Raw genomic sequence first — 27,110 nt, forward strand, 5'->3', positions numbered from 1 at the left:
GGCCTTAAAAGGCCACTCTCCTCACTCGTCCCCTCCTCATGCTAAGTGACATAATGAAAAGCCTCACCAAATCCATTATTAATATAAACATTTTCAGACTTTAACTAAGGGTTTTTTGCATTTTATTTCCAGTCTGTTTGCCTGGCTGGACTGAATTCCCTGCAGCACTGGCAATACACACAGTACCCCCTGTGGGGAAAGAACAGTTATCCAGAAGCCAGCAAGTCAAGCAGATGAGAAACAGAACCAACCAGGCCAGGAGTCAGCAGCCCGGGGATATTAACTCCAAGTGGCCAAATTCCTTCCATCTGACCCACAGATGCTGATAAAATATTTTCAGGAATGGAGTGAGGGAATGTGCTTTACTCACTTCCCAAATTGTAGAATCGAAGAGGTCAAACTTTATTTAATCCAAGCTGAGAAAACAGTGACCAACTTTATCCCAGAACTAAATTTAGGCATAAACTGAGATCTGGCTCTTGGCAAGTTAATTTAGATGAGCTAATGCTTATTCCTGGCATACAGGATATACTCAATAAATGGTAACTATTATTGTTACTGCAAAAATGGAGTGTCTGTTGGATGTTCTCATCCAGTCCTCCCACACATCCTAAAACCAGCCATGCCAAACACTTGCACATCTGGGAAAAAATATCCCACATGGGTTAGGGAGGAGGTAGCTCTCCCTTCAGGAATCCCTCTCTGAGAGAAGGGGGCTAGTGCTGTGCTGGAAAGGGCCTGTGCTCAGTGGGCCTGGCCTTGAACTGAGGAAGAGATCACTCCCTGGTTCCCTGATCCCTGCTTCCAGCAGCAGCTTCAGCAGTGTGGCCAGCTGGTGAGTACTACGTGGGGCCTGGCTCAGGCACATCCAGGAGGTGCTCGGTCATGTGTCCAGCTTCAAGGTCCCACCTGGCAGAGCATACCCTGCAGGAGCTCAGGAAGGACTTATGTAATGAAAGCCCCCACTACTCCTTAAAACTTTCCATTTCTTTAACAATCTTATTTAGAGGACTAAGGTGGATTCCTGGGTTTAGATGGTGCCACTGTCCCTAAGAGTGGGGATGAAATATAATATAATAAAATGTAATAACCAGATAGCTCACTCACTTTCCTGTGCCTCAAAGGAAATTAAAATTTGAATTTAATTTGGTCATCCATCCTTCTTCCAAAATGTTTTTGGAATTTCTTTCCACCCCTGTCCTCCTGCCATCACCCTAGCATGAAGGCCTATGTTCTCCTTCCTCCCTGGCATCCAGTCACACCTGGTCCTATTTTCTTTCCTTCAGGGCATCTCCAGCATTTGCCCCTCTCCTTCCCACTCCCACTACAACCTCATCTGCTCACCCTTGGATTAGTATAAAAGGACCAGAACTCGTTTCCCTGCCTCCAAATCTCTGTCTCAGTTGCAATGTGAAGTTTGCTAAAATCCCAGTTTTAAAATGAGAGCACTGGATGGAGTTGCATCCCTTGAAACCACTCAGCAGTAGGTGGTGCTCTTGTGCCGGCTCAGAATGCTCACAAAAGTTTCATCACTCAGCCTAGTGAGTATAGACTGTGCCACAGTTCGCTCTTTATTTGGCACTGATTGTGTGCCTTGAGTTATCTAAGGCACTGGGCCTGACCCCCAGGAATCTGCAATATAATTGGGAGAATAAGGCCTCTGTGCATAAAGCTGTAATACCCGATGGGATGGAACAGGGCCTATGTGAGGAGCACAGATAGGGGCTATAGGAAGATGCCCAGGGAATAGAAAGACCACCTCCAACACAGGAGAGTGGGGAGAGTAGCATCTGAGCTGGGCTTCAGCTGGGGTAAGGTTTCAGTAGGAAGAGTAGGAAGGGAGGTAAATATAACAAAGGTGTGAGAAGCTAGGACTGCAAAGCACAGAAGAGGACTTCCTAATGATGGCAGCTAAACGCCCAAGTCCAGTCTCACTCCACATTCTGGGATGTTCAAGTTTGCAACTCCTCTTGACACCTCATGACAAAGGTCAGCTCCCCAAGAAAACCTTTGAGTTCAAGACAAGCACCACGCTGGGGTGAGACCAGTCAGCCCACCTGATCTGCATGGAGGAAACCAGACATACCTTTTTTCCTCTACATCAAGAAAGGGCATGTCTTCTCTCACCACATCTGCAACTGTCCCCACAGAAGAGCCTTTCTTACCTTAGAAAAGGCTGGCTGAGGGGGGCTGGAGGTGAGCCAAAGAGCAAGAGAAGGGGGTTTCTTGATGACGTGGGATGGGGAGGATAGGGGAAGGGCCTCCTGAGATTCCAGTAGAGGCAGGTTTCCTCCAAGGGAAATAATATTCCTTGTGTATTTTACCAAGAGTTTCCTGACTCCCTCTAAGATAAGACTGTGGAACTTTGGCTCTGTTTGGGAAGGATCTCAGAGAGAGCCATGGGACGTGGAGATAGGGCTTTTCCTTAAGGAATAGTGTATAAAACTGACCTGGGAACAGCTAACTTGGGGTACCAGAAGCCATCAACTCAATACTTTCATACTGGAAAAGTCTCTCTATGCATACATGTGAGAAGCATCCTTGTGTTCACATAGGAGACAGCACCTCTTCCTACTGGGCTGAAAGAACAGAGTTCTCTGAGTAGCACACTCTGGAGTCTCTGACTGACTAACCTGAGCTACGAGAAGGAAGTGCACCTGCACACACAAATCTTTTCTCACTCATAGAAGTGGGATCAAGAGCAGCACACCCCTCCCCATCCCTTCTCATATTTGAAAATCTGGTCCCAGGAGTGACATGTTGAAGAATTCAGAACCCATATCAAATGAAAATAGGCCAGAAGAACTGACAGCAGTTCATCTGGAGCAGAAAAGACTGGGAAGGTCCATAAGGACTGTCCCCAAGTCATCAGAGGGCTGCCTTCTGGGATAAGGAAGGGACTAGCTCTAGGAGGCTCTGAGTCAGAGCTGGGACCACTGGGTAGAAGTTCCAAGCAGGCATATTCTGGCCTGGTGGAAGGAGAACATTCTAATACATGCTGCTATGTAATAATGAAACATGCTTTCCTACTGTGGCTTCCTTATCCCTGGAAATGCTCAACAGAGTCTAGAAAAACGCATGTCAGTTAGGGAGGCTAGAAAGGAGTTCTGCTCTGTGTAAGGGATTGGACCCTCTGATTCAAAGATTCTCGCATTCTAAGATGCTCCTGGCAGAGCCTGAACCATTCATCATAAGCCAGCTATCACTTTCCACTGGTTACTCTGGGAGGGGTATAACTCTGGAGTGGCTCTGCCCCCCTGTTGTAACCCCTGATAATTGACAAGGCAAGGATGTCACCCTCCTGCACTCCTCCCCATGGACCCTGAGCTCCAGCAATGCTGGACAGATGCTCCCAGAACACACCATGTACTTTGGGGCTGCCATGCCTTCCCTCACTCTCTTTCCTTTTTTCTGCACCCCAGCTTCGGCTGAATGTTTCTCCACCTATGTTGTTCCCATAGCCATGGTGGGCACCCAGGAAACTTCCCCTGTGCAGCAGTTTTTGTTAGCCAGTGCCTCCTGCTCCAAAGTGGGAGGCCTGACTCTAGTTCTCTTCCTATTGCCTGTCCCCAGCACAGTATCTGGCACCTATTTAATTGGCTTTTCTTCAGCAGCAGTGTTCTAAGATCTTGTCGACCTAGTCACATGCTTCCATTTCCCCTACCTTCTACTGGCAGCAGATCTTGTATCTAATACTCATTGACTGGTTCCTTCCCAAGATCCCTTCCTGGTTTCTCCAGGCACCAGGTCCCCAACTCGCCTCCGTGCTCTGCTGCCACATGCTGCCTGCCCACAGTCTGCTCTAGCACCCTTATTGTGGATGAGGGTATAGTCTCCCACCTCCTCCCCAGGCCCTGCAAAAAAGCCTCTCCATGCCTCTCTTTTGTTCCTAATCCCATCTATCTACATGGCCCAACTCTAATCTATCTCCACAAACCTACCATCTGTTGAGTATCTTCTAGGCTCCAAGTATAGATGGTTATATATATTTTCTTTAATACATACAACAATCCTAAAGCATGTATTAAAATCTACCTCTTGCAGAAAAAGAAACTGCTCAGAGAGGATGAATTGGCCACAAATCGCTAATCATCCAGCAAGTGGCTAAGCTGAGATTCAAACCCAGGTCTCTGTGATTGCAAAGCCAGGGCTCCTTCTAAAAGTCGCAGCTGTGTCTTCCAGCCTGTGTTCTGTCTGCCCTCCATGTGAAGGCTGAACCACATATGGAGCACTTCCTGAGCTCCACCCGAAGGAGGAAGCAGGACCACGAAAGGGAAGTGAAGCAGCAAGTCCAGAGAGAATGGATGCACAAAAAGGGTGGGGTAAGTACAGGTTGGAGGAGGTACAAGGGGAAGAAAGGTCACAAGTAGGAAAGGCAGTAGAGGGGTGAAGGGGAATAGGATAGAAGGTGAAGGGAAGGAAGGAAAGTAGATTCTTCAAAGTGAAATGTCTGGTGGGGAATCTTGAAAAGTGTTCCTACCCTGAGACTGAATTTATTTTTTCAAGCAAACCTTGTAAATTGTACCTCGGTGTCTTTTGTTCTTCAACAAGCGCTCTTAAGACATTTCCTCCATTTCCCCTACTGGGGCCAAGCTGTTTTCTTTTTTCTTGAACCACCTCCCCACTCTCTCCCCCAAATACTCTGGACACCTCTAGCCCTAACCCCTGCCCAGTAAGCAAGAGACCTTGATATCTACTCAGGTTATTAGGTTAAAACCAGGTTACATTTCTAACCTATCTTATTCCTACAAGGTATCAGGAGTCACATCAAGGCTGAACCTGATTTTTCCTACACTAGTCCCCATCCAGTGCCTGGGGTGGGGAGACATTGTACCTGCACACAGCAGAGGACATGGTACATAGGAGGCACTCAATGTCCACTGACAAATGAATCAATGAATGTTTCTCAGTTACTTCCCTGTGCCTCACACAACTTCTGTGTCAGATCAGAACATAAATATCCCTGATCAGCTCACCTAAATTGTTGTAGACAGAATTGGTGTGACAACCTGGATTCTGAAAGTACTGTTAACATCATATCTGTGTTCTCAGTTCCAAGGGATCACTATGGGTTCACAGTTCTATGGGGTCCATTTGTAAGTAGAGGTCACACATGCTGGCTATTCCCACACAGCAGTTCAGGTCCTGGCCCCTTCCAGCCCTTGTGAGAGACCTGGGGGGGAGCCAAGCCCCCCTTGCCTAGCGTTCCTCCCAGTCCTTCCTCTGCTCTATTCTCCACACCCAACTCCTCATGCAGACCTGGTGACCTCAGCATACAGTGGGGCTGAAAACACAGGAGAGGGAGAAAGCGTATAAGGAAGAGAAAACACACACGTACAGCTTGCAGAACATCGTGACTTGGGTTATTTTTGGAATCTAATGTTTCTAATGTTCAAGGGGAGGAAATGAGAAAAAGTAAGTAGAGATTCCCAGGACCAGCAGGCTGGAAATAATACAGGACACGATGTCCTGTCTTGGGGTGGGATACAGACAAACTTCCTTGCCCTGAGCCCAGTCAACAGGGGGTGGAGCGGGCAGTGCTTTGGGCCCCAGAAAGAGAAGGGAGGGCAGGGACGAGAGGGCACCAGAGTCTTTCTCCAAAAAGAGCAGGAAATTACAAACTGCCCAGTAAAGACCATGCTTTCCCTTCTGGCTTAACTGAAGGTCACAGCTCTTTAAAGCCTCCCTTCCAACACAAAGGCTCTGGTAATTGAATCACAGAGACTGGTTGGCACGCCCTCTGGAGGCCAGTCTGGTGCCTGCCCTTTTACCGCAGAAGGAGAGAGGATACTGTTCTGGCAACCCTACCCTCCATTCCTCCCCAGCCCCTCTAGCCACCTGCGAGGTTGCTAGCACACACACCCTTTCTCCTGCAGGGCAAGGTGGGTGGGGGGTGGGGGGAGGGATGAGTGAGTGAGTGAGTGTGTTTGGCAGGGAGCTTACCGTCCCCTGCTGCCTTCCAGGCTCTATCCCAGGCATACCTCCCAACCTCACCAGGTCACCACTTTCCCATCATATCCACACTCGCCTGACCTGCCACACAAAGTAGGTTGGAGAGCAAATGATGAACTGGATGACTTTGGGTGGATCTCTGCTCTGGGTCAAAGTTTTCAATGTAAAAGGAAGGGCTGGACCAGAAACTCCCTAAGTTCAGGGGTGTTGAACACTTTAAAAACTGACATTCAAAAAATTATTACGTATTATAATTACTACAATGGCACTTTACTTTGACAAATGGCTGTGGAGTCATGCTCACTGCTGGGTCCAGGGGTGTGGGCTAGAGGTGTGAAGAGAAGAGGAAGTGGGCCAGAGTCTCGCAGGAAGGAGAGGCAGCATAGTTTCTCCACAGCTGGACCCACTGATTCTCATCACCCCAGGTCCTGCTTTGGGCCCAGGGGAGGCATCAGAATCATGTATACTTGGAAGGAGAGGGCAGGAAACAGCAGTGGATACTTTGCCCAGTGACAGGGCATCCTGGGGATGTCCTGAATTGCTAATGGGGTTAACAGGACATACAAAGAGCAAAACACAATGAGAATGTAACCCTTAGCATAGTGCCCTGATGCCTTTCACCCGGTGGGCCCCACAAATATTTTCTCATGGTAAGTAACATGAAAGAAATATTATTTTGTTTACACAGACCTCCAACAATATCAAAATATATAGACGTATTACATAGATGGGCTCTAAGAAGTGTTTCTGGACCCAGGTTTGCAGAACAGTAAGATTAATATGTGCTTAGCTATAATGCAAAGCAGAAGATGACAAGGGTCTCAGACGTAGAAGGTGTGTGAGGAGGGGCAATCACATCCCCCTGGGGAGAACTGCTTTCCTCTATGACTGCTTCAAGAACAGACATTGTTTTTCCAGAGACCTTTCCCTGTGGCGGCTCCCCAACCCTCACTCACCAGATATGACTCCAATTTGGCTTGACTGCTCCTCTCTTGTGCCTTACCCAGGAGCATCAACAATCTAGTGATTGTTGGTCACCACCATGAACCATAAATGCCAAAATTTCAGTTATTGATTTTGTTCTATCAGGGATCATTGAAATTATGTGGAGCGAGTTCATTTGTAAGATAGCATCTATGACACCCTGCACAGTCTCAGCAGGTGCCAGATAACTGAAGAGTAACTCATAACTGAAATAGTACAGCGAGAAGGAAGGGGAGCCAGTGTTTAGGGAGCAGCTGTCCTAGGCTAGGCACAGTGTTGGGTACCTCCACGTACATCATCCCATTCAAGTCTCATAATCACTGTGGGCAGCAGGTCGGGCTTTTTTTTTTTTAAGCAGGAAAAACAACAGATTATCATTCTATTTGCTGAGAAAGTTTCTAATTTTCCATCATCACCCAAGGTGAATAACCCTAAATGTAGAAGAGCCTACTATACATATACAGGGGGAAATGAATGACAAAAGGCAAAAGTTACTATAGAACTATTGGCCTATAACAGGGCTTAGCTATTATTTAGTGCAGAAGTCTCAGAGGAGGAGGAAAGGCAGGCACATCTGGGTGTGGTAGGTGCGGATCTTTCTCAAACTGCTCTGAAGGTTCTGATATGCCCCTCGCAAGCCTACTCTGCTGCCATGGCACCCCACTGCCATGATCACACACATGCCCTGCACTCCACTCTTCCCACTGAAAGACATTTTCACAAAGAGCATGAACACCGGTGAACATGCAGTGTGGTGGCAGCAGGACAGCTGAAAGACACTAGCTAGTCCAAATTCTTCATCTTTGTTCTTTGGGGACTGAACTGGGAGTCAGAGGTGAAAGGTGTGCCTAAGGTCTCTGGACTGGGAAGGGACACATAGGACAGATCCAAAACCCACTTACACAGCTCCATTTTCAGCATGGGCATGGTGCCTGTGGGTATGAATACAATTTCACTATGCAAGAATGAATAGGTGGGAAGGCATTTAAAATTAGGTTCTCCAAAGGAAGAATTCTCACAGATGGTGTAGGGAGGGCAGGTTGGGGCAGCATGGAGGCCAGTCTCCACTAAGCAAATGAGAGGTTCTTGCCCGCACAGATGCCATGGTCATGGAGCAGGTGGATGCCTGAATATCCTCCCAAGTATGATAATAAAGATCTTGTTTTGGGTGTGTCCCAAGCACAGGTCTACACATGAAAGAAACACAGTGTGCTACATAATCCAAGAATAAGCACAGTTCCAATATTGGGAGCCTGCTAGGTAGCTGTGGCCACTTTTTTGGGGATTCTCCCACAAGAATTGGGATTATACTATTCTAGAACAGCTTTGGGCAAGACAAACGTATGGGACTTTATTATAGCCTCCTTAATTCAAAAGTGAAGCGACAAAGTTCTCCATCAGTTAAGTCTAGCAACACCCTGGAGCCCTTCTAAGCACTGCTCCTTCCCTGCAAAGACTGAAAGATTTTGTGGGCATTCCCCAAGGGAAGGAGGATGGTGTGACAGCTTTGGTATTTTCTGCTACTTATTGTTGGCATCAGTACGTAGATGTGCATCATGAGGTCCCAATGGCTGTCACCAGGGCAATAAGGCTGGTTTCCTGCAGTGCATGACGGGTAGGCTTTTCCACCTCCAGATCTCTTTCAGTTCTACCAGCCTAAAATATGTCCTAAGTATCCAGGAGAGGGGAGGGGAGGCTGGGGAGGATACACCACTAAGCAGAACCCACTCTTCCCTTTTCTCAGGGAATCTACAAGTCTACTTTATGACCCTTAATGCCACAAACTGCTCCTAACAGGGAAGAGGCCTCCCTTCTCTCTGGTAATGGGATGTGACTGCAGGGAAGATGGGGTGCACTGTGGGGTGCGTGCAGCTGGCGGGGGGGGGCAACTGGCTGTGAAACAGGGCTGCAGAGAGCCATGATCCAAGCCTGGCTAATGAGGAGAGACTGCCCTGTGAACACAGTGGAGGACAGTCCCATTACTTACAGACTAGAGGGCACAGGGCCAAAGTGACAATGTTTGTCTTCCATCAAGATACAGTGTGTGTTACTTGAATCACCTATGAATTACTCAGCCCTCCCAGGAATTGCTCATTAAGGCTTTCCTGTCACTCCTGAGCTGTGATATTTCTTCTTCTCTGAAAACTCCCAATCGCAGAAACTGTGCCTAGGTCAGTGGGGTGCACAGAGCAGACATAAATAATAATAAATAGGAGTTTATGACAGCTTGCTGCTCCAGGACAGAAACCTTGGCCTACTCATCTTTACCCAACTGCCTTGTTTTGGGCTCATGACAGCTGCCCAGTGGAAGTTTATTAAATGAATGGGTGGCCTGTTTTATGAATTATTTGTGGAACAGAGTCCCTCCTCCTGAAATGTTTAATTGGGAGAGAATGGCTCCCTCCCTACCACCTTCAAGATGACGAATGCAAGGGGCCATTACAGAAGTCAGAGAAAGGTGGTGAGAGATGGCTTCACTCCCAGACCAGCTGGTAAATGGGGGCACCACCTATTACTCATGCCCTGGGAAACAAGCTGCCACACCACAGGGCCAGAAGGGAGACTCTTCTATGCCCACCCATTTACAAAAATAGAAGTCTGGGTGATAACCAGACTACTCCAATTGCCAAAAGCTTCCCAGATCTGGAATTAGAGGCCTCCAACAAGCCTCCCACTGGAAAGGAGGCTGAGCTGTAGCTCATGCAGTAAGTATTTCCTCATGCCCCTGTGTAGATGTGGATCTGTCCGGACAATGCTTACCCCAGACCACCACCCTCCTCACCCCCTTTCAAAAAACACCAAATAAGTCAAAGACTGAGGCAGTTATGCAGATATTTTAAATTAATCTTGAAGCAACTTAAGAGGACTGTTTTTCTCCCCTGCCCCACATCCAGCACATTTTCTAGGGCAGCTGGGTCACACCTGAGTGGCATTTCCACTACTGACTCAATATCAAAATATTCCTAGGCTGCTTTCTTCCCATCATCCTTCTTTTCCCTCTGTCTTATTTTTGATATTCTCTCCCCTCCCCTCCCCCTCTACACACACAGACATATACCACAAACCCCCCTCACATACTCCCACACATGCACATGTACACACACATGCACACACATATGCTTCTTTTTAAGGTATGAATGCACCATGGAATATGGGTCCTAAACCTGGAATCCAGGTGTAGAATTCAGGGATTGGGTACTTGGATAGGGAAAACAAATATGCCTTCATCTTCACTAACCTCTAACTGGAATGAATACAGCATTCTCTTCCATTATGAATGGAGACAACAAACTACATTAATGTTAACAATATTCATGCCTCTGATATCAATGGAAACATGCACATTTTCATATCACATCCTGAAAAGTAATTTATGCTCATCACTACTTCAAAACTATGGAAGTTATGAAACCTCAAGTAGATCTTGCTATTTAACATGTTCCTAAAGACGTACACACATTATTGTTATTTTTTAAAATTTAGTAACTGTCTTTCAGTAATTATTTTCCAAGTCTTTATCTACTATTTTGTACATTTACAAATATTATTCTGAGAAGGGGTCCAGGCCAAAAGGGTCTGTAACACAGGAAAGAGAAGAGCTCCTGCTGTCGAGTGAGCATAAGACAGTAGCATTTGAAATCTTCCCTAGAGTGATCAGGGCATGAGCCAGAGGACTCGGGGGCTCACAGGCAGTGTTCAGTGGTATCATGAGGCAGGTCTAGGAGCAGAGGGATAGTAAGGTTACTGGATCAGAGTTTGGGTGGGCTTTGGAGACAGACAAAATACTGGCTGTGCCTAACTGACAATGTGATCTTGGGCAAGCCTCTTATCTCTCTGAGCTCCCATTTAGTCAACTCTAGGAATAATAACATACCATGCAATTCTTCTGGTATGAACTGAGAGGATATACGTGTGGCAGCAATTACTGCTTGGTTGACTGGTACTTACCTGACTCTAGAAGGTCAACCTTTCTGACCTGGGGACTTCCAGTGCTAAGGGTATGATGTTTTGTTTTGCTTTGTTTTTGAGACAGGCACTGTCTGTGCCCTATGCAGGCCTCTCACATCTTTGAGTTTCAGGGCTACAATGAAACATCCCAAACTCTACAACATATCTAGGCAGACCTAAGTCCCCTTCCTGCCCTTCTGTCCCTGGCTCTGAAATAGGCACCCAGGCCAGGCTGCAAAGCAGCAGAAGACTCAGAACAGAACAGGAAAGGAGATGTTCCAGTCCTTCCACCATTGGTCACAGGAGCCAAAGTACCTGCTTCTGGCTTCACAGAGCTGGTGGCTCCTGACCTGGTGTCTCTCATCACTTGGTGAGCAGGGACGGCGATTCTGCAGTTGAAGTGGCCCTTCCCAGAGCAGCCGGGCCACTGGGCAAAGAGCCCTCAGGAGGGCCAGGGGAAACTTTTTGACTCCTAAGGTTGTGCAAGAAGCTCCTTTGCATATCTCTCCTAAAAACTGGCTTAAATGATGTCCAAAAGGCCTACTGCAGAAGGAGCCTATATATTCTTTAAAAATTAAATATATTGATTTTCATCTGATTATAAATTATAAAAGTTTAGAAAGCACAGAAAATTTATACAGAGAAATTAAAATCAGCAATTAAGTCTGGCCCCTAAAAATGAAAAACTACTAACATTGTGGTGAATTTGCTTCCAGTTATACCTATGTTGGCACACTCATACAAATTGGGATAATTATATGTAGTTTTATATCCTTATTTCATCACTTTAAAATACCTAGAGACACTTTCAATATGAGCTCTTAAAAGCCACAAAACCATTGTTTCAGAAGCTGTCTGTAAAATTCACAGGTTACTAAGAGAAGTCATGGTATTTCCTAAGAATAGTATAGTGCATTTAAATATGTTATTCCCAGAAATGCAATAGGAGGAGATCCCATTTCATTCTTCTTAAAATGCATATAATAGTAAGCTCTCCTCTTTAGCTTATCTTTAGCTTAAAGGAAATTTAAAGAAGACACTTTTTGTCCTCAGCAAATAGGCACTATATGATATTTTTCTTTTTCACTTTCTCACATTTCCCCTGATAATGGGGAAGGTTTGAAAATTCACTGCTGGAAAAAAATGGGGTGTTGCTTGAGAAAGTGTTCCAGGAGCTGAAGAAAAACCTCTAGAAAGAAATAGCATGGCAGGAAGAGCCCTGGACTTCAAACAGAAGAAAGCTGGATTCATATGTCAAGTCCACCACTGCAGCCCTGAGATCAAAGGGCAGCCGTTTCCCTGCCATCAGCTGAGACGCCACCACCCACCTCAAAGGATCAGAGGCTGTAAAGATCAAATAAGACTCAGTGTGTGAAAGTGCTTTGTCAGTAGCAAAGCACACTGCAGGACAACAGTCACTAAGTCATATTATCGTGACTGCTAACTGTATTGTTATTTTTGTTGCTTAGCCAGCTTGAACCACTCAGTGCAGGCCCTAGGAGGGGCGGAGTCCAACAGTGTGAAAGTGTAGATGCTGGAGCCGCACTGCACTTCCTACTTAGCCAACTTATTTAGCCTCTCAGTTTCTTCATATGTGAAATGGGATAATGATATTGTGGATCACACACCTCATAGGACTCTTAAGAGGATTAAAATGAGTTAATTTATACACAGTGTTTACAACAATACCTGGCATAATAAATACTGTATAAGGGGAGCTTTAAAAAGTCAGTGATCAATAGCCAAATATAAGATAGAAATAAATGGATACAAACTAAGGCCCGTAAGCACTTTTTAAAAAAGTTTTCCACAAAAGTATTATCATTAGAAAGTTGAACCAGAAGGCTGTTTCCCTAAAAAGCTATGCCATGCCCCCCGAATCAGGCCAGCTCCACCCCTACCTTCTCAGCATCCTGCTCGAAGAGCCGCAGCTGGAAGCACTGGTCCAGCTTGAGCTTGCGCACGTGCCACATCTGGTGCAGGTGCTGCCGGGTAGAGTGCAGCTTGTCCAGGAGGCTAGTGATCTTGGGAACCAGACTCTGGAAATCAGCGCTGCCCGGGATACAGTTGCGTCCTGAGAAGCCGTCACTGCAACGGATGCACTGCAGCAGCCGCTGCCCCTCCCGGTCCAGCTCCTCCACAGGGGCCTTCAGCACCTTCTTCTTAAGCTGTGTGTGCTCATCAATGAGCCGCCGCGAGCCCTCCACATCAACGGGGAACTCCTTCCGTGCGAGCATCTCCTGCAGGTCCTCAAGGCGTGAGAGCAGGTGCACAGCGCTGTTGAAGAACTCCTCCAGGGAGAGCCGCAGCTCAATCCACTCCTCATGGTTGTAGTCCAGGGAGCCATCGAACTCCTCAGTCAGCTGAGAGGGGTCCACCAGCTTCGTGAGGCCCTCCACGGACACCATGCTCGTCTGGGAGGGGCAGACAGAGAGAGAGAGAGACTCACTGCTATGGGGCTGAGTTGGGGGAAAGACCCCAGGGCAGTGGTAGGAGGAAGGAGAAAGGCCACCATAAATCCACATAATAATATCTACAGCTTGCCTAGGAAAAGGTGAGTAGGGGAATGTGCAACCCATTGGTCAGGAGCCACAAGTGAGCCAGGGTGAGCAGTTTCAGCAGACAGCCTCTCCACCGGCCCACCATTTGCCACTTTATGTATCTGCTGCCCTCAGCTTCCTCCTCCTCACCCCAAGGTTAGAAACAGGGCTTACGATTTGAGAAGCAGAAGAACAGACGTAGTGCCTGGGGTTTAGTTCTTAATAGCTTTAAAACCCAGGCCCATGAACCAGGATATCACCTACCATTGGATTAAGAGGTAGGTGTCAATCCTTGGGAAAGAGTCGATCTTTCTGCCCCACCCTGAGACTCTCCCTCATAGCACATCCCCATCTCTGGTACAGTGAGCAGAACTGGGGCTGAGAGACAGGGATGCTGGGCCCTCAATTTTCTCTGTGAGCCCTGTTTGAGCTCTTGGAGAACAGAATGGAGAATGTATGTATCCGGGATTCAGGGCAACAAAGGACCCCAGGAAAGCACTCTTACTTACCACCAAGTATCTTTTACTATAAGATTTCCCATTTCTCCTTCCTGTAGAAGGAGAGGCTATCAAAGAAATATCTAGGTCCAGCCCTACCTTCATTAATTGTGTAAATTGGGGCAAGTTATTTAAGTTCTCAGAGCTCCAGTCTCCTCCGCTGTGTCATGAAGATAATAATATTTTTCTCCTCAGAATTAAATGTGTCAGTGTGTGTAAAGCACCCAGGGAGCCTGGCATGGAGTACTTGCTCAGTCCCTGTTAGCACTCATTGTGATGATCTGAAGACTGCATCATTACTGGAACCCTTAAAAGCCACTTGTCTCTCTGTCTTGCTATTCTCCAAGCATCTCTTCTTCTTCTCCCTTTTCCCTCTAGGGTGGGAAGGAGCTGCCTGTGTCTGGAATGAGGGTTCTCAAACTTGACTGATCATTACAACCCCTTGAGGAGTTTACAGAAACACTGATGCTCAAACCCTACCCCTAGAAAGTCTGGTTTAGCCAGCCTGGACTGAAGCTCCAGCATGCATAGTTCTAAAAGCTCCTAATGCGCAGCCAGCGGCACAAACCTCTGCGAATCTAAACTTCTGCTCCTCAAAATGTGGCCCTTGAACTAGCAGCATTGACACTACCTGGAAGCTTGTTAGAAATGCAGAATCTTAGGCCCTACCTAGACCCTACTGAGACAGAATTTGCATTTCACAAAATCCCTAGGGGACTCTGTGCATTTAAACTTTGAGAGGTCCTGTCTTAGAGCACTTTCCCCTTTGAATTTGGCTCAAAGTTTACCACTTCCAGGAAGTCTCCCATGACTATATTCATCGTTTATTCATTAAGTATTGACAAACCCGTCCTCTCATCTCTGTCCTCACTTATCATCTCAGTCTGCACTAGGTATTTCATTTGCTGTTTGCAAAACACCACTTCATAAGTAGCCTTCTGAGTGGGAGACCCCTAGCTGTCTCTCCTGTACTTCTTGTTTAGGAGGCAGGGACAAGCTTGCTCAACTTGGAGTGAAAGTGGGTTACAGGGAGATGGGAAGTCAGGGCAGGTACATTAAAGCAAAAGTCTCAAGACTTCTTGTAAAGATCATTTTCAGTCTCTTCAGCTTATAAATTTTTACGTTTGTTGTCGCTACCTCTATATAAACAAATCAAAAATACAAAAAGCACTTATTTCCCTGTAGGGCTCCTAGTGTTGGGTAGCGATGCTGGAAGAATATGAGAGGTAACTTTTTTACAGCAAGTCAAACTTCCTGTGTTATTTATGCAGAGTGAGAAGTGCCTCAGTCAGGTTGTTGTGCTCAAATGGCAGCCCACTGAGGCCACTGCTGCACACAAAGGTGCTCCTGGCCCGGGATCTCTTGAGAGTCTGGAATGGGAAGTTGCTGTAAGATTAAGAGGACCTCTGTCTTTGCAACATATGCACGCATACAAGGTTCATACCCTTGCAGATGAGCACCAGAATTTTGAGAAAGGCGAACAGCTCAGATTTGGCTGAACAAAGGTTCCTGAATCATTGATTTAATCTGATGTATTGTCATAAAAAATTCTCAAGGGATACATATGTCCTTTGGGAAGTTTAGTTAAAAAATAACATGTATTCCCTGAATATAAAAGTAATAGATAATTCTCAAAATAAAATAGGAAAAAAATGAATAAAATAAAATTCATCCACAATCTGGTCAACTCTAATTAACCACTGTTAACATTTACATGTGTCTCTCATTCTTCTTCTTTATATGTATACTTCAAAGAAAATCTCAGATTATATTGCCTATATTATTTTATAACCTGCCTTTTTTTAAATTAAGGTATCATTGATATACATTCTTATAAAGGTTTCACATGAAAAACATTGGGGTTACTAGTCACCCATATTATCAAGTCCCCCCAACACCCCATTGCCATCACTGACCATCAACGTAGTAAGATGCCACAGAGTCACTACTTGTCTTCTCTGTGCAACATTGTCTTCTCGGTGACCCACGCATACACTACGTGTGCCAATCATAATACCCCTCAATCCCCTTCTCCCTCCCTCCCTCCCCACCCATCCTCCCCCACCACTCCCTTTTAGTAACTGCTAGTCCCTTTTTGGAGTCTGTGAGCCTGCAGCTGTTTTGTACCTTCAGTTTTGCTTCATCATTATACTCCACAAATAAGGGAAATCATTTGGTACTTGTCTTTCTCCACCTGGCTTATTTCACTGAGCATAATACCCTCTAACTCCATCTATGTTGTTGCAAATGGTAGGATTTGTTTTCTTCTATGGCTAAATAATATTCCATTTTGTATATGTACCACATCTTCTGTATCAATTCATCTACTGATGGACACTTAGGTTGCTTCCATATCTTGGCTATTGTAAATAGAGCTGCAATAAACATAGGGGTGCATATGTCTTCTCCAGTCTGGGATCTTGTTTTCTTTGGGTAAATTCCTAGGAGTGGAAGTCCCAGGCCAAATGGTATTTCTATTTTTAGTGTTTTGAGGAACCTCCATACTGCTTTCCACAATGGTTGAACTAATTTACATTCCCACCAGCAGTGTAGGAGGGTTCCCCTTTCTCTGCATCTTCTCCAGCATTTACTGTTTCTTGTCTTTTCAATGTTGGCCATCCTAACTGGTGTGAGGTGACATCCCATTGTGGTTTTAATTTGCATTTCCCTGATAATTAGTGATGTGGAGCATCTTTTCATGTGTCTGTTGGCCATCTGAATTTCTTCTTTGGAGAGTTGTCTGTTCATATCCTCTGCCCATTTTTTAATCGGGTTATTTGCTTTTTGGGTGTTGAGGCATGTGAGTTCCTTATATATTTTGGAATGTTAACTCCTTGTCAGATATGTCATTTACGAATATATTCTCCCATACTGTAGGATGCCTTTTTGTTCTACTGATGGTGTCCTTTCCTGTACAGAAGGTTTTTAGTTTCATGTAGTCCCATTTGTTCATTTTTGTTTTTTCCCCTTATCTGAGGAGATATGTTCAGGAAAAAGATGCTTATGTTTATATTCAAGAGATTTTTGCCTATGCTGTCTTCTAAGAGTTTTATGGTTTCATGACTTACATTCAGGTCTTCAATCCATTTCGAGTTTATTTTTGTGTATGGAGTTAGACAATTGTCCAGTTTCATTCTCTTACATGTAGTTGTCAAATTTTGCCAACACCAGTTGTTGAAGAGGTTGTCATTTCCCCATTGTATGTCCATGGCTCCTTTATCGTATATTAATTGACCATATATACTTGGGTTTATATCTGGGCTCTCTAGTCTGTTCCATTGATCTATGGGTCGGTTCCTGTGCCAGTACCAAATTATCTTGATTACTGTGGCTTTGTAGTAGAGCTTGAAGTCAGGGAGCAAGCATAATCCCCCCAGCTTTATTCTCCCTTCTCAGGATTGCTTTGGCTATTCAGGGTCTTTTGTGGTTCCATATGAATTTTAGAACTATTTGTTCTAGTTTGTTGAAGAATACCATTGGTATTTTGATAGGGATTACACTGAATTTGTAGATTGTTTTAGGTAGGATGGCCATTTTGATAATATTAATTCTTCCTGTCCATAAGCATGGATGTATTTCCATTTATTGGTGTCTTCTTTAATTTCTCTCATGAGTGTCATATAGTTTTCAGAGTATAGGTCTTTTATCTCCTTGGTTAGGCTTATTCCTAGGTATTTTATTCTTTTTGATTCAATTGTGAATGGAATTGCTTTTCTGATTTCTCTTTCTGCTAGTTTATCATTAGTATATAGGAATACAACAGATTTCTGTGTATTAATTTTGTATCTTGCAACTTTGCTGAATTCAGTTATTAGTTCTAGTAGTTTTGGGGTGGATTCTTTTGGGTTTCTTATGTACAATATCATGCCATCTGCAAACAGGGACATTTTAACTTCTTCCTTACCAATCTGGATGCCTTTTATTTATTCCTATTGTCTGATTGCCGTGGCTAGGACCTCCAGTATTATGTTGAATAAAAGTGGGGAGACTGGGCATCCTTGTCTTGTTCCCAATCTTAAAGGAAAAGCTTTCAGCTTCTCGCTGTTAAGTATGATGTTGGCTGTGGGTTTGTCATATATGGACTTTATTATGTTGAGGTACTTGCCCTCTATACCCATTTTGTTGAGAGTTTTTATCATGAATGGATGCTGAATTTTGTCAAATGCTTTTTCAGCATCTATGGAGACGATCATGTGATTTTTTTCCTTCTTTTTGTTGATGTGATATATGACATTGATGGATTTTTGAATATTGTACCATCCTTACATCCCTGGAATAAATCCTACTTGATCATGATGGATGATCTTTTTGATGTATTTTTAATTCAGTTTTCTAATAGTCTGTTGAATATTTTTGCATCTATGTTCATCAGGGATATTGGTCTGTAATTTTCTTTTTTTGTGGTGTCTTTGCCTGGTTTGGGTATTTATAACTTGCCCTTTTTCAAAAGAATGTATCATAAGCATTCCCCAATGACACTATTTCTCTAAAAATAATTTTTAAATGGTTTCCTAGTATTTGTGTATTAATGTCACCAAAACTAATGGGTATTTAGGATACAAACTATATATATATGTATGTATGTGAATGTAGATCTATGTAAATATGTGTATACATATGTGTGTACATTATTGCAAAAAACTGGTGATCAACATTCTTAAAGACATTTTTGTACTAATTTTAATTAGCTCCTTCCTTACCTTTTTGTTTTGCTTAATTTTTATATTTAAAAATATTTTCCTAGAAGAATTACTAGATCAGTGAATATAAACCCTGTTTAAGGGATTTGAGACAAATTACAGTTGCTCCCAGAAACAGCTTCCTCTGTTTTACAACCCACCGATAGTAAACAGGATTGCCTAATGACATTGTGCACTTGAGACAATCTCTTGAGCTTCTTATCCTTCTGAGACTAATTGGTAAGGCACAGCAGCTAAGAATCCTGAGATATCAGCCTGATATGTTGCATATTGTAGATGTAGAAGTAGAAATGAGAAACGTGTGAGTGGCAGAAGGGGAAGGGAAAGGGAGTCAGAGAGAGAGGTCTGGCTCACCTCAAAGATGAATTTGGAACTGCCAAAATTGGTCTTCTGTTTCTGCCAGAAGTTGTCAGGCTTGATGATGAGGGCCACATGGATCTCGGCTGGAAAGGCTTCCTGCAGTGTCTTGAGGAGTGGCTTGATGAGGTCCCACTTGGAGCCCCGCATGTCGATGATGACAGTAAAGCCACGTTTGCACACGTCCTCACTGTGGGGAGGTTAGAGGTCAGACATGGTCACTCTGGACAGTGGCGACTTTGGAGTATGCAGTCAAAAAGAAAACAGAAACCTACATTCCTTTTCATCTAGACCACCCTTCCAACCACATGCCAGGTCTCCTGGCTGCCTTCCAATCCAACTCAAAACATACTGCCTCAGAAAACCTTTCTAGATTAGCCCCATTTGACCGAGGGCATTCTGACTTGTCCCAGCACTTGGCAAATAACTCAGCCTTCACTAAAGGCAACTGTACTTGTTGGGATGCTTATTAGCTAGTATTCACAGTTGCATTTAGTTTTCTTTTAGTTTTTTTCTTCCTCTCGTGTCTGGGATGAATCATGCTTTCCCAATTTGAATATAAGCTCTCTAAAGACAGGGACCCTGTTACTCTTAAATCTTAGATGGAAAGTCCTTGGTATGAGTGCTGACCCCTGTGCTTACATCAAGGCAAGCACTGATGCACTTTACCACTGAACACAAACTGGGAAATAATCTTTTTCAATAAAGGGCTCTAGGCTGATCTGTCAATTGATTAGATATATTACACAAAGTATTAGTAACATAATATCACCACTGTATATAAGATATACTACCTATAGTTCAAAATGTATGTTGACTTTTTGAAAAAAAATCAGGCTGCTGCATCATGCTGATTATTCTGAGATGGGCAAGGTACAGATGATCAGAACTGTGGGTACAGTCCAGTTGTCTCCATGGACTTGTGTTATATGCTCAGAGTATAAAAAGACATGTTTCAGGAACTTCAGGGAAGGGAAATGTCTCTTGAAATCAAGGTCAGAAGAAGTGATAGTGACCATCTTGAAAATCAAAAAATAATCAGACTAAGTGAATCTAGATGTTGCTTTATAACTTATTAAGTAGCAAAGTTTATTTAAACACTTGAACTTTAACTATAACTCCTAAGAACCAAAAGAAAAAAAAATGAAGGTCAAAATAGTTATAATATCTCAGTTTGAAAGAAAGTCTGTGTTTTGGTAGTTAGGGGTCTTTCCTTCTATCCTTGTTGGTTTATTTAACCTATATATTTATTTTATAACTCAAAATAAACCTTGGTTAATTCACATTTTTATGTAAACACTGGTGTAGTATTTTCTTGGGGTATTTCACTTAATTTCCTATTTCCCAAATTGTACTTGTTTAAACCTCTGTGCACACTGTGCAGGTTGCAAGACCCACAGATGTGCACCATCACATGTCAATCATTTACAGCTATTGGAGGTAAGGCCAGGGTTGGAGGATTAAGGCCACAAAAGGAAACAAAACCCCTTTTCAGGCTTCATTCTCAAATCTCAACCAGAGTGTGAATGTCACAGACCGGTGAGGAGACCAGAGCTTCTGTGATTATGTGAGTGCTTCAAGCATAAGGCAGCTTACTTAGACCTCCCAGTTAAGACTACCCACGCAAGGAGACTCTTTCCATCTCTTCTTGTTGATACAAAGGACTGGACTCAGCATAAGAGGAAGGCTGTGTCTTTTGTTTCTCCCCAAATACTGCATCCCAAAGGAAAGGAGTTGCCTCTTCTCCTCTGATACTTACTGAGCCAACAAGTGGCCAGAGTCTTCCATAAATAATTTTTTCTGTCCTATTGTCTGAAAGCAACAAGACTTTTTCTTAAATTTCAGATTTTCTTTCCCATTATGAGAAACTAATTATAGAAAAATTGAAATATTCAAAGATTTGTATAAGAGGAGCTAATGGTAGGAATTTATAATACTCTGGCCTTTTTCCTTCTGGTCTTTTTGTGCATGTACTTTTCATACTGCATAGTGTTCCATTTTTCACTATAACCATTTTTTCTCATGTCTAAAACTTCCTTGAAACAGTTATGCTTAATGACACATAGTCCATTTTATACCTATACCTACCTTATTTTTTTTAAATAATAACAACCCATTTATTGAGCACTTACAATGTGTTCAAACTATGCTAAGAATTTTTCCATTTAATACAAGTTTGTATAGTAGACTCTTATTATTTTTTTTTCATTTTTTTTATTATGGTATCATTAATATAGAATCACATGAGCAACATTGTGATTACTAGATTCCCCCCCATTATCAAGTCCCCACCACATACCCCATTACAGTCACCGTCCATCAGCATAGTAAGACACTACAGAGTCACTACTTGTCTTCTCTGTGCTATACTGCCTTCCCTGTGTTCCCTCTGCCACATTATGTGTGCTAATCATAATGCCCCTTAATCCCCTTATCCCTCCCTTCCCACCCATCCTCCCCAGACCTTTTCCCTTTGGCAGCTGTTAGTCCATTCTTTATAACTACCTTATTTAATCATTCTCTATACTGCTTTACAGAAAGGCTTACCAACTTAGATGTCTACCAGCAATGCCTGAGCACACCACTGCCTCTTAGTGTATCCTTATAAGCACTGGTCATAGAACTTTTTACATCTTTGCCCATTTACTAGGAAAAAGATTGCATTCCTTTAAATTTTCATTTCTTGGATTACTAGCTATAGGTTATTGGCTTACAAGTATTTCTTCTGTGACTAGCCTAATCATTACTTTTATTCATTTTTCTACTGAGGTTTAATGGCTTTCCCCATCACACTTAAGTTTCATTTTGCTTGACTCACATTTGTTGTATGGCCTCTTATGTCAGGCACTGCAAGTAGCTGAGGGTTTTGCCTGTTCCTGAGGCTCTATCACTGTTCTATTAGTTATCTGACATGAGAAATCTCCATCCCTAACAATAAATAGTCAGCATTGCTACCAAAAGTTGGGAGTTTAACTATCCCAGTACCTAATATGGTGATCAGTAGCAGCTTAAACACTATTAACTAATAATTTCTGACAACTCAAAGTAGAAATCAGGTACTAATATTGCTTAGGAAGTTCTCACTAGCCCAGGAGATGGGAAAGAGTCCCAAGGGATGAATGCAGAGAGCTAACGTAATTGGCCTCTTTCTGTGAAAATAGCTATTCTCCCAAGACACTTTGTGTGTTTGGTCTCAAGTAAGCAACAAAGCTGGAAGAGGAAAAAGAACTTTCAAGCAGTGTTTACTCTATGCAAGGACTGTAGTTGGGCACTTGACTTATGTCATTTTATTTTATTGTCACAATTATAAATTTAACATGGTTATCTCAAGGTAAGAGATGATGAAATTGAGGTACAGAATTTGCCTAAGGTCACATAAGTAGTAAGTGGCTAAAAAAGTGTCAAAACCAGGACTTTAAAGCCCACACTCAGGTCACTATATCATATTACACACCACTGTATACCCATAATGTGTGGTGTTTTGTGACTGGGAGTAAGGTTAAGGGTCAGTCGTGAGGGGATTGGTTAGGGAGCTCACAGGAAATTAGGGCAAGGAATCCAAGTGGATGACCTCTATTCACGGTCTGTGCAAAATCACAGAATCACAGAAGCAAAAGAACATGGTATATTGAGAAAGTTCAAGTAATTCATTTCGGTTTGGGCATGAGAGTAAATGGCAGAGTGATGAGAGAATGCAGTCCTGAGTGCTTTAGCGAGCCTTATTCTGGGCTCCAACCCTCCTCCTGCACCCCTCACACAGGGAACAAGGAGACTTACCACAGAGTCTGTGCTGCCGCCAACCCAATGCTAGATCAAGCTCCTGGTACCTGAAACCCTAAAATTCTCTGCCCAAAGGGCCCTTAGCCTACTTCCTAGGCCCATGTGTACTTCTTTCCTAGGTCCAATTCTCAAGGACAAGTAACACCACCAGCATGAGCACCCCTAGTCCTGAGAGGTGGCAAAGGGCTGCTATTTGCAAAAATGTGGCTAGAACATGGATGTGTGAGCTAAGGTGTCCACATGCTTGCATGAAGCTGGCAATAGAAGAGAGTGGGCAGAGAAGGAGGCAGAGCATGGGCTGGGGCCAATCTCCAAGAAATCTAAATCTAAAGTTGGTCTCCTAGATCACTATGAACATACATTTGTCAAGGTAGAAAGGTAGAACACATTTTATTTAACAATATGTTGCTTGCTATATTACTTTTCAAATTTTAGATATAGGTTATGTGGATTTCCATTTATATTCTTTTCTTGGGCATCACAATGTTAAAAGCAGGCCTTCTAGAGAAGAAGCATGAGTGGAAGCAGGACTCAAATCAGGAGAGCTTGATTTATCCTAATGGCAATGAGATACCACTGAAGGGAATCATTTGGGAAAGGAACATGATCAAGGCATTTGGAAGGGTTACCCTACAGCTGTGTAGAAGCTTAAAGCAGGGTCAGCCAGAGGGAGTGGCAAGAGCAGCAGAGAAGCCACCTCCTTTGGATCTTTGCTAAAATGCCTCCTAAGTGAAGTCTTGCTTGGGCTGCCCTATTTAAAGCCACAGCTGTCATCCCACCCTCCCTTTCCTGATTTATTTTTGTCCTTAGCACTTACTACCATCTGGATAGTATATTTTACTTACTCATTTATTGTCCACCTACCCTCACTGGAAAGTAACCTCAGTGAGGGCAGGGAATTTTGTATTAATGTCACAGCTGGATTCCCAGGGCCGGATGCGTGTGCTAAAATGCAATACACTGAGGAAGTTTTGGTAGCAGTTAAGGGTAAGGAATCTAGAGCCAACCTTCCTCATTCTGAATCTGGCTCCATCATCACTTACTGAGGAACCTTAGACAAGTTGATTTTAACTCTACACCTCAGTTCCTTCATTGTAAAACATAAATAACAGTAACTACATTACAGAGTTATTTTAAAGATTAAGTCTGTTAATACACAGAAAGCACTTACAAGGGTGCCGGGCACAAAATCTGTACTGTGTAAGTAAGTCTCAGCTGCTATAGGGGACACTGCCCACCCAAGGCCCCTTTATTGACCACTAAGCCCCCTTCATTACTCCCGAGCCTATCTCTGGAAACTTGACTGGCTCCTCTGGGTGACAGGTGCCACTTCTCCAAGAGACACGTGGGTGGTTATACCCCCACTCCAGGGGACCAGTGCCTCTTATACAGGGGTGCCAAGGCTCAGACCCACTATCTCAAGACAGAGTAACTCTGAAGTGCGACCTACGTTCTAGAGCCTCCTCAGTGCCCGGGTCTGTCTCTGGCTGGACATCATCTGAGATCGCATCCTTCCTCAGTCCTTCCCCTTTGCTACTCCGCTTCTCCCACTCTTAGAAGTTCTTCCTGAAGAGAAAACCCTTCCTAAATCATTTGCTCCTGAATCTCTGTCTCTAGAAATACAATGTAAGACATACATATATGAACTTCACACATATATATGAAATTCTAAAGGCAATTTGATATATGGTCTGGAGATTAAAAGAGAAATAAATCTGGGTTGCAAATTTTGACTTGGGAGTCACCCAGTGCCTGGCACATAGTAGGTATTCAATAACATTTGCTGAATGAATAAACCCATGAGCAGTGGTGGTAGATATGCACAGAACTGAGTGAAATCATCCAATGAAAACAAGTAAAGTGAAAAGAATCATCTTCTGAGTCAAGGATAGATGGGAATATCAATGTTTAAGAGATGGGAGATGAAAGTAGATGAGCCTGAGAAAAAAAATGCAGAGAGGTTAGAGAAACCAGGAGAGGAGTAAAGTCAAATCAGAGAGGAAAGGATTTCAAGGAGGAATGCTGTGTGGAATGCTACAGAGAGGTAGGTCATTAGCTGAGGTCAGAACTATTGCATTTATCATCTAAGAGGCCTTGGTCCCAATGGCCAGAGCAGTTTCAGTGGAGCGCTAGGGTAGGAACTGGGCGAGGCAGGGAAACAGTCGCCCTAGTTGACCTCTGAGATGATTAGAGGAAATGTCAAAGCCATCAGAAGTTGATTTTGGTGCACTCCCAGCCCCTGGCCCTGTCTCCCCAATTCTAGAGCAACCAGGGTCTGCACACTGCTCTTTGGCTACCCCAAGCCGCACGCCATGGCTCCCCAGTCTGCCTGTCCCCCAAGCCTCCATGCCCAGGCCTCTTTTCCTCTCAGTGTGCTAAGATAGGGAGCAGGTAGAGCAAACCAGTTCACACTGGAAAATAACAAACAGGGAGCTTTCCTTCTCCCTTTAGGTAATTTACCTTTCAAATGATATTTCTTGGCCCAAATTAAATTTCCAGGGGCAGAATTTTGTACCATGTATGGTGGGGATGGGAGCACAGCAAGGTGAAGTTTGGTGCACCAGGCCTTCAAATTCACTAAGGATAGGAAAGGCAGGTGAGTCACCCTCCCCATCTTCACCTCCTTTAGAGGGAGAACGCAAGCATTGCCCCATCCCCCTACCCACATTCCCATCTGGGGCTGGAGATCTGGATCCCCTTGGCCAGCTTCTCACCCTCTGTGATAACTTATAGTCCCTTCAAACTGAGTTGTGAACTGTTCCATAGACTCTCAGGAGTTCTCAGGTCCAGATCATAAATGTATATTGAATGACCAGATGGTTGATATCTCTTGTCCTCACTTCTAGACCATTTACTCTTTTGTTCATTACATGTCAGTGGGGCTATTTTCACTCAGCAAGCCTGAGCTATCTCAAAAAAGCCTTTGCACCACTTTTTGCAAATGCTTTTCAAACTACAGTGACTTTCATGGTCACCTAGGACACTTGTTTTAAAATACTGATTTGGGGGACACTTTTTAGATATTCTGATGAAAATCAGTCTGGGATGAGGCCCAGGAGTCTCATGGGGTGATCTAAGGACAACACCTACACTCTCTTAGGTGTGGTTTGTGAGTTTAATGATACTCACTTGTCTAAATCAGATTTAGAACAGGCATTTATAAACAGTAGTTACAAACAACTGTATAGCCAGAACAATGTTTGCAAGATGAACCAACAGCTATGCTACATAAGAGCCTGTCAAAAATGTTAGCATTTCTTTCTTTCTCCAGCTGCATGCTCCCTCGAATGGAGTTATTTATTGTAAGCACAGGCTTGGGAGGAGTTCTGACCTTGCAGTGTATTTCTCTGGTTCTTTTTTGCAAAAACTGAGTTCCTCTCTCTTTGCCTAGGGAGGCTTTTTCTGAAGGACCTGGCAGCTGCACTCCCCAGTCTGTCTGTACTCAACCAGACACCTGCTGGAGACCTGCCTTCCTGGTTGTCCCTCTCTACTTCTAAATTACCATGAAGTCATTGTGGAGTTTCTGCTTCTGACCTGGCGGCCTCATCTGAAGCTTCTGGACAAGTCCTGGGTTCTCTCTGGGTTTTCATAGGTCTTGCCCACATCCTGATGCCCCGAGTTGCTCCTGACTCTTTGAGGGCTGTCCCAGGTCTGATTGGTCCAGTTGTGGAGGGTCTCAGTGGTGGGTGGTGAGGAACCAAAGAATATGCTTGCTACAGTGACTCTCTGTCCTCCTGGTGGGCCCCCATGCCTAACAGAGGTCACAATTTAGCAGCCTGTTACTGAACCCATTCCCCCAAAGTGGTTTTATTAGGCACAGTTTCACTGTTGCAATGCTTTCAAGTGTCTTTGGGGGAGGCTTAAACTCTCCAAACTTGGAGCAGCTGTTTTCGATAAAAATGGGACATATGCATATATTAGTAATAAAAGTTAATTTTACTGATCACATGAGAATCTATGTTGCTAAGCACTTCATATGCATTATCTTATTATTCCTCACATGAAACTTACTATTAACCGCTATTATTATCCGACCCTGCCTCTGAGGAAACTGAGGTTCAGAGAGGTTTAGTAAGTTGCTAAAAGTCACCAGGAAGAGGCAAAATCAGTATCTCAATCTGTTCTGGTTGATTCTAGTATCTGTCATGCTACCTTGCCTCAGAGAGACACAGAATGCTTGAGTTGAAGAAACTTTAATGCTTATTCCTTCTAACCGTTCATTTTGGAGCTGAGGGCAGCCAGTTCCAGAGAGGTAAGTGACTTGGGTTCAAACAGCTGGGTGGATGTTATGGCCATTTGGGTGAGACATCCAGGTGTCAATCTTCCTGCTTCACGGTTTCTATTAATCTACG

At 43.9% G+C, this 27,110-nt stretch overlaps 1 protein-coding gene across 20 annotated transcripts in view; it reads right to left on the reverse strand.

The window, feature by feature from the left end:
• Positions 1-27,110, reverse strand: part of KALRN (kalirin RhoGEF kinase) — a 654,582-nt gene that overhangs the window by 417,873 nt on the left and 209,599 nt on the right. For all 20 annotated transcript variants that reach the window (XM_073231508.1, XM_073231507.1, XM_073231506.1 and 17 more), the window contains exons 4-5: positions 18,976-19,168; positions 12,786-13,298 (exon numbers count right to left, since the gene is read on the reverse strand). In XM_073231508.1, coding sequence (XP_073087609.1) covers positions 12,786-13,298; positions 18,976-19,168 — 706 coding nt within the window. The remainder of the gene's footprint in view (positions 1-12,785; positions 13,299-18,975; positions 19,169-27,110) is intronic.

This window comes from Manis javanica, chromosome 3 (assembly GCF_040802235.1).
Source record: "Manis javanica isolate MJ-LG chromosome 3, MJ_LKY, whole genome shotgun sequence".
Classification (NCBI taxonomy): domain Eukaryota; kingdom Metazoa; phylum Chordata; class Mammalia; order Pholidota; family Manidae; genus Manis; species Manis javanica.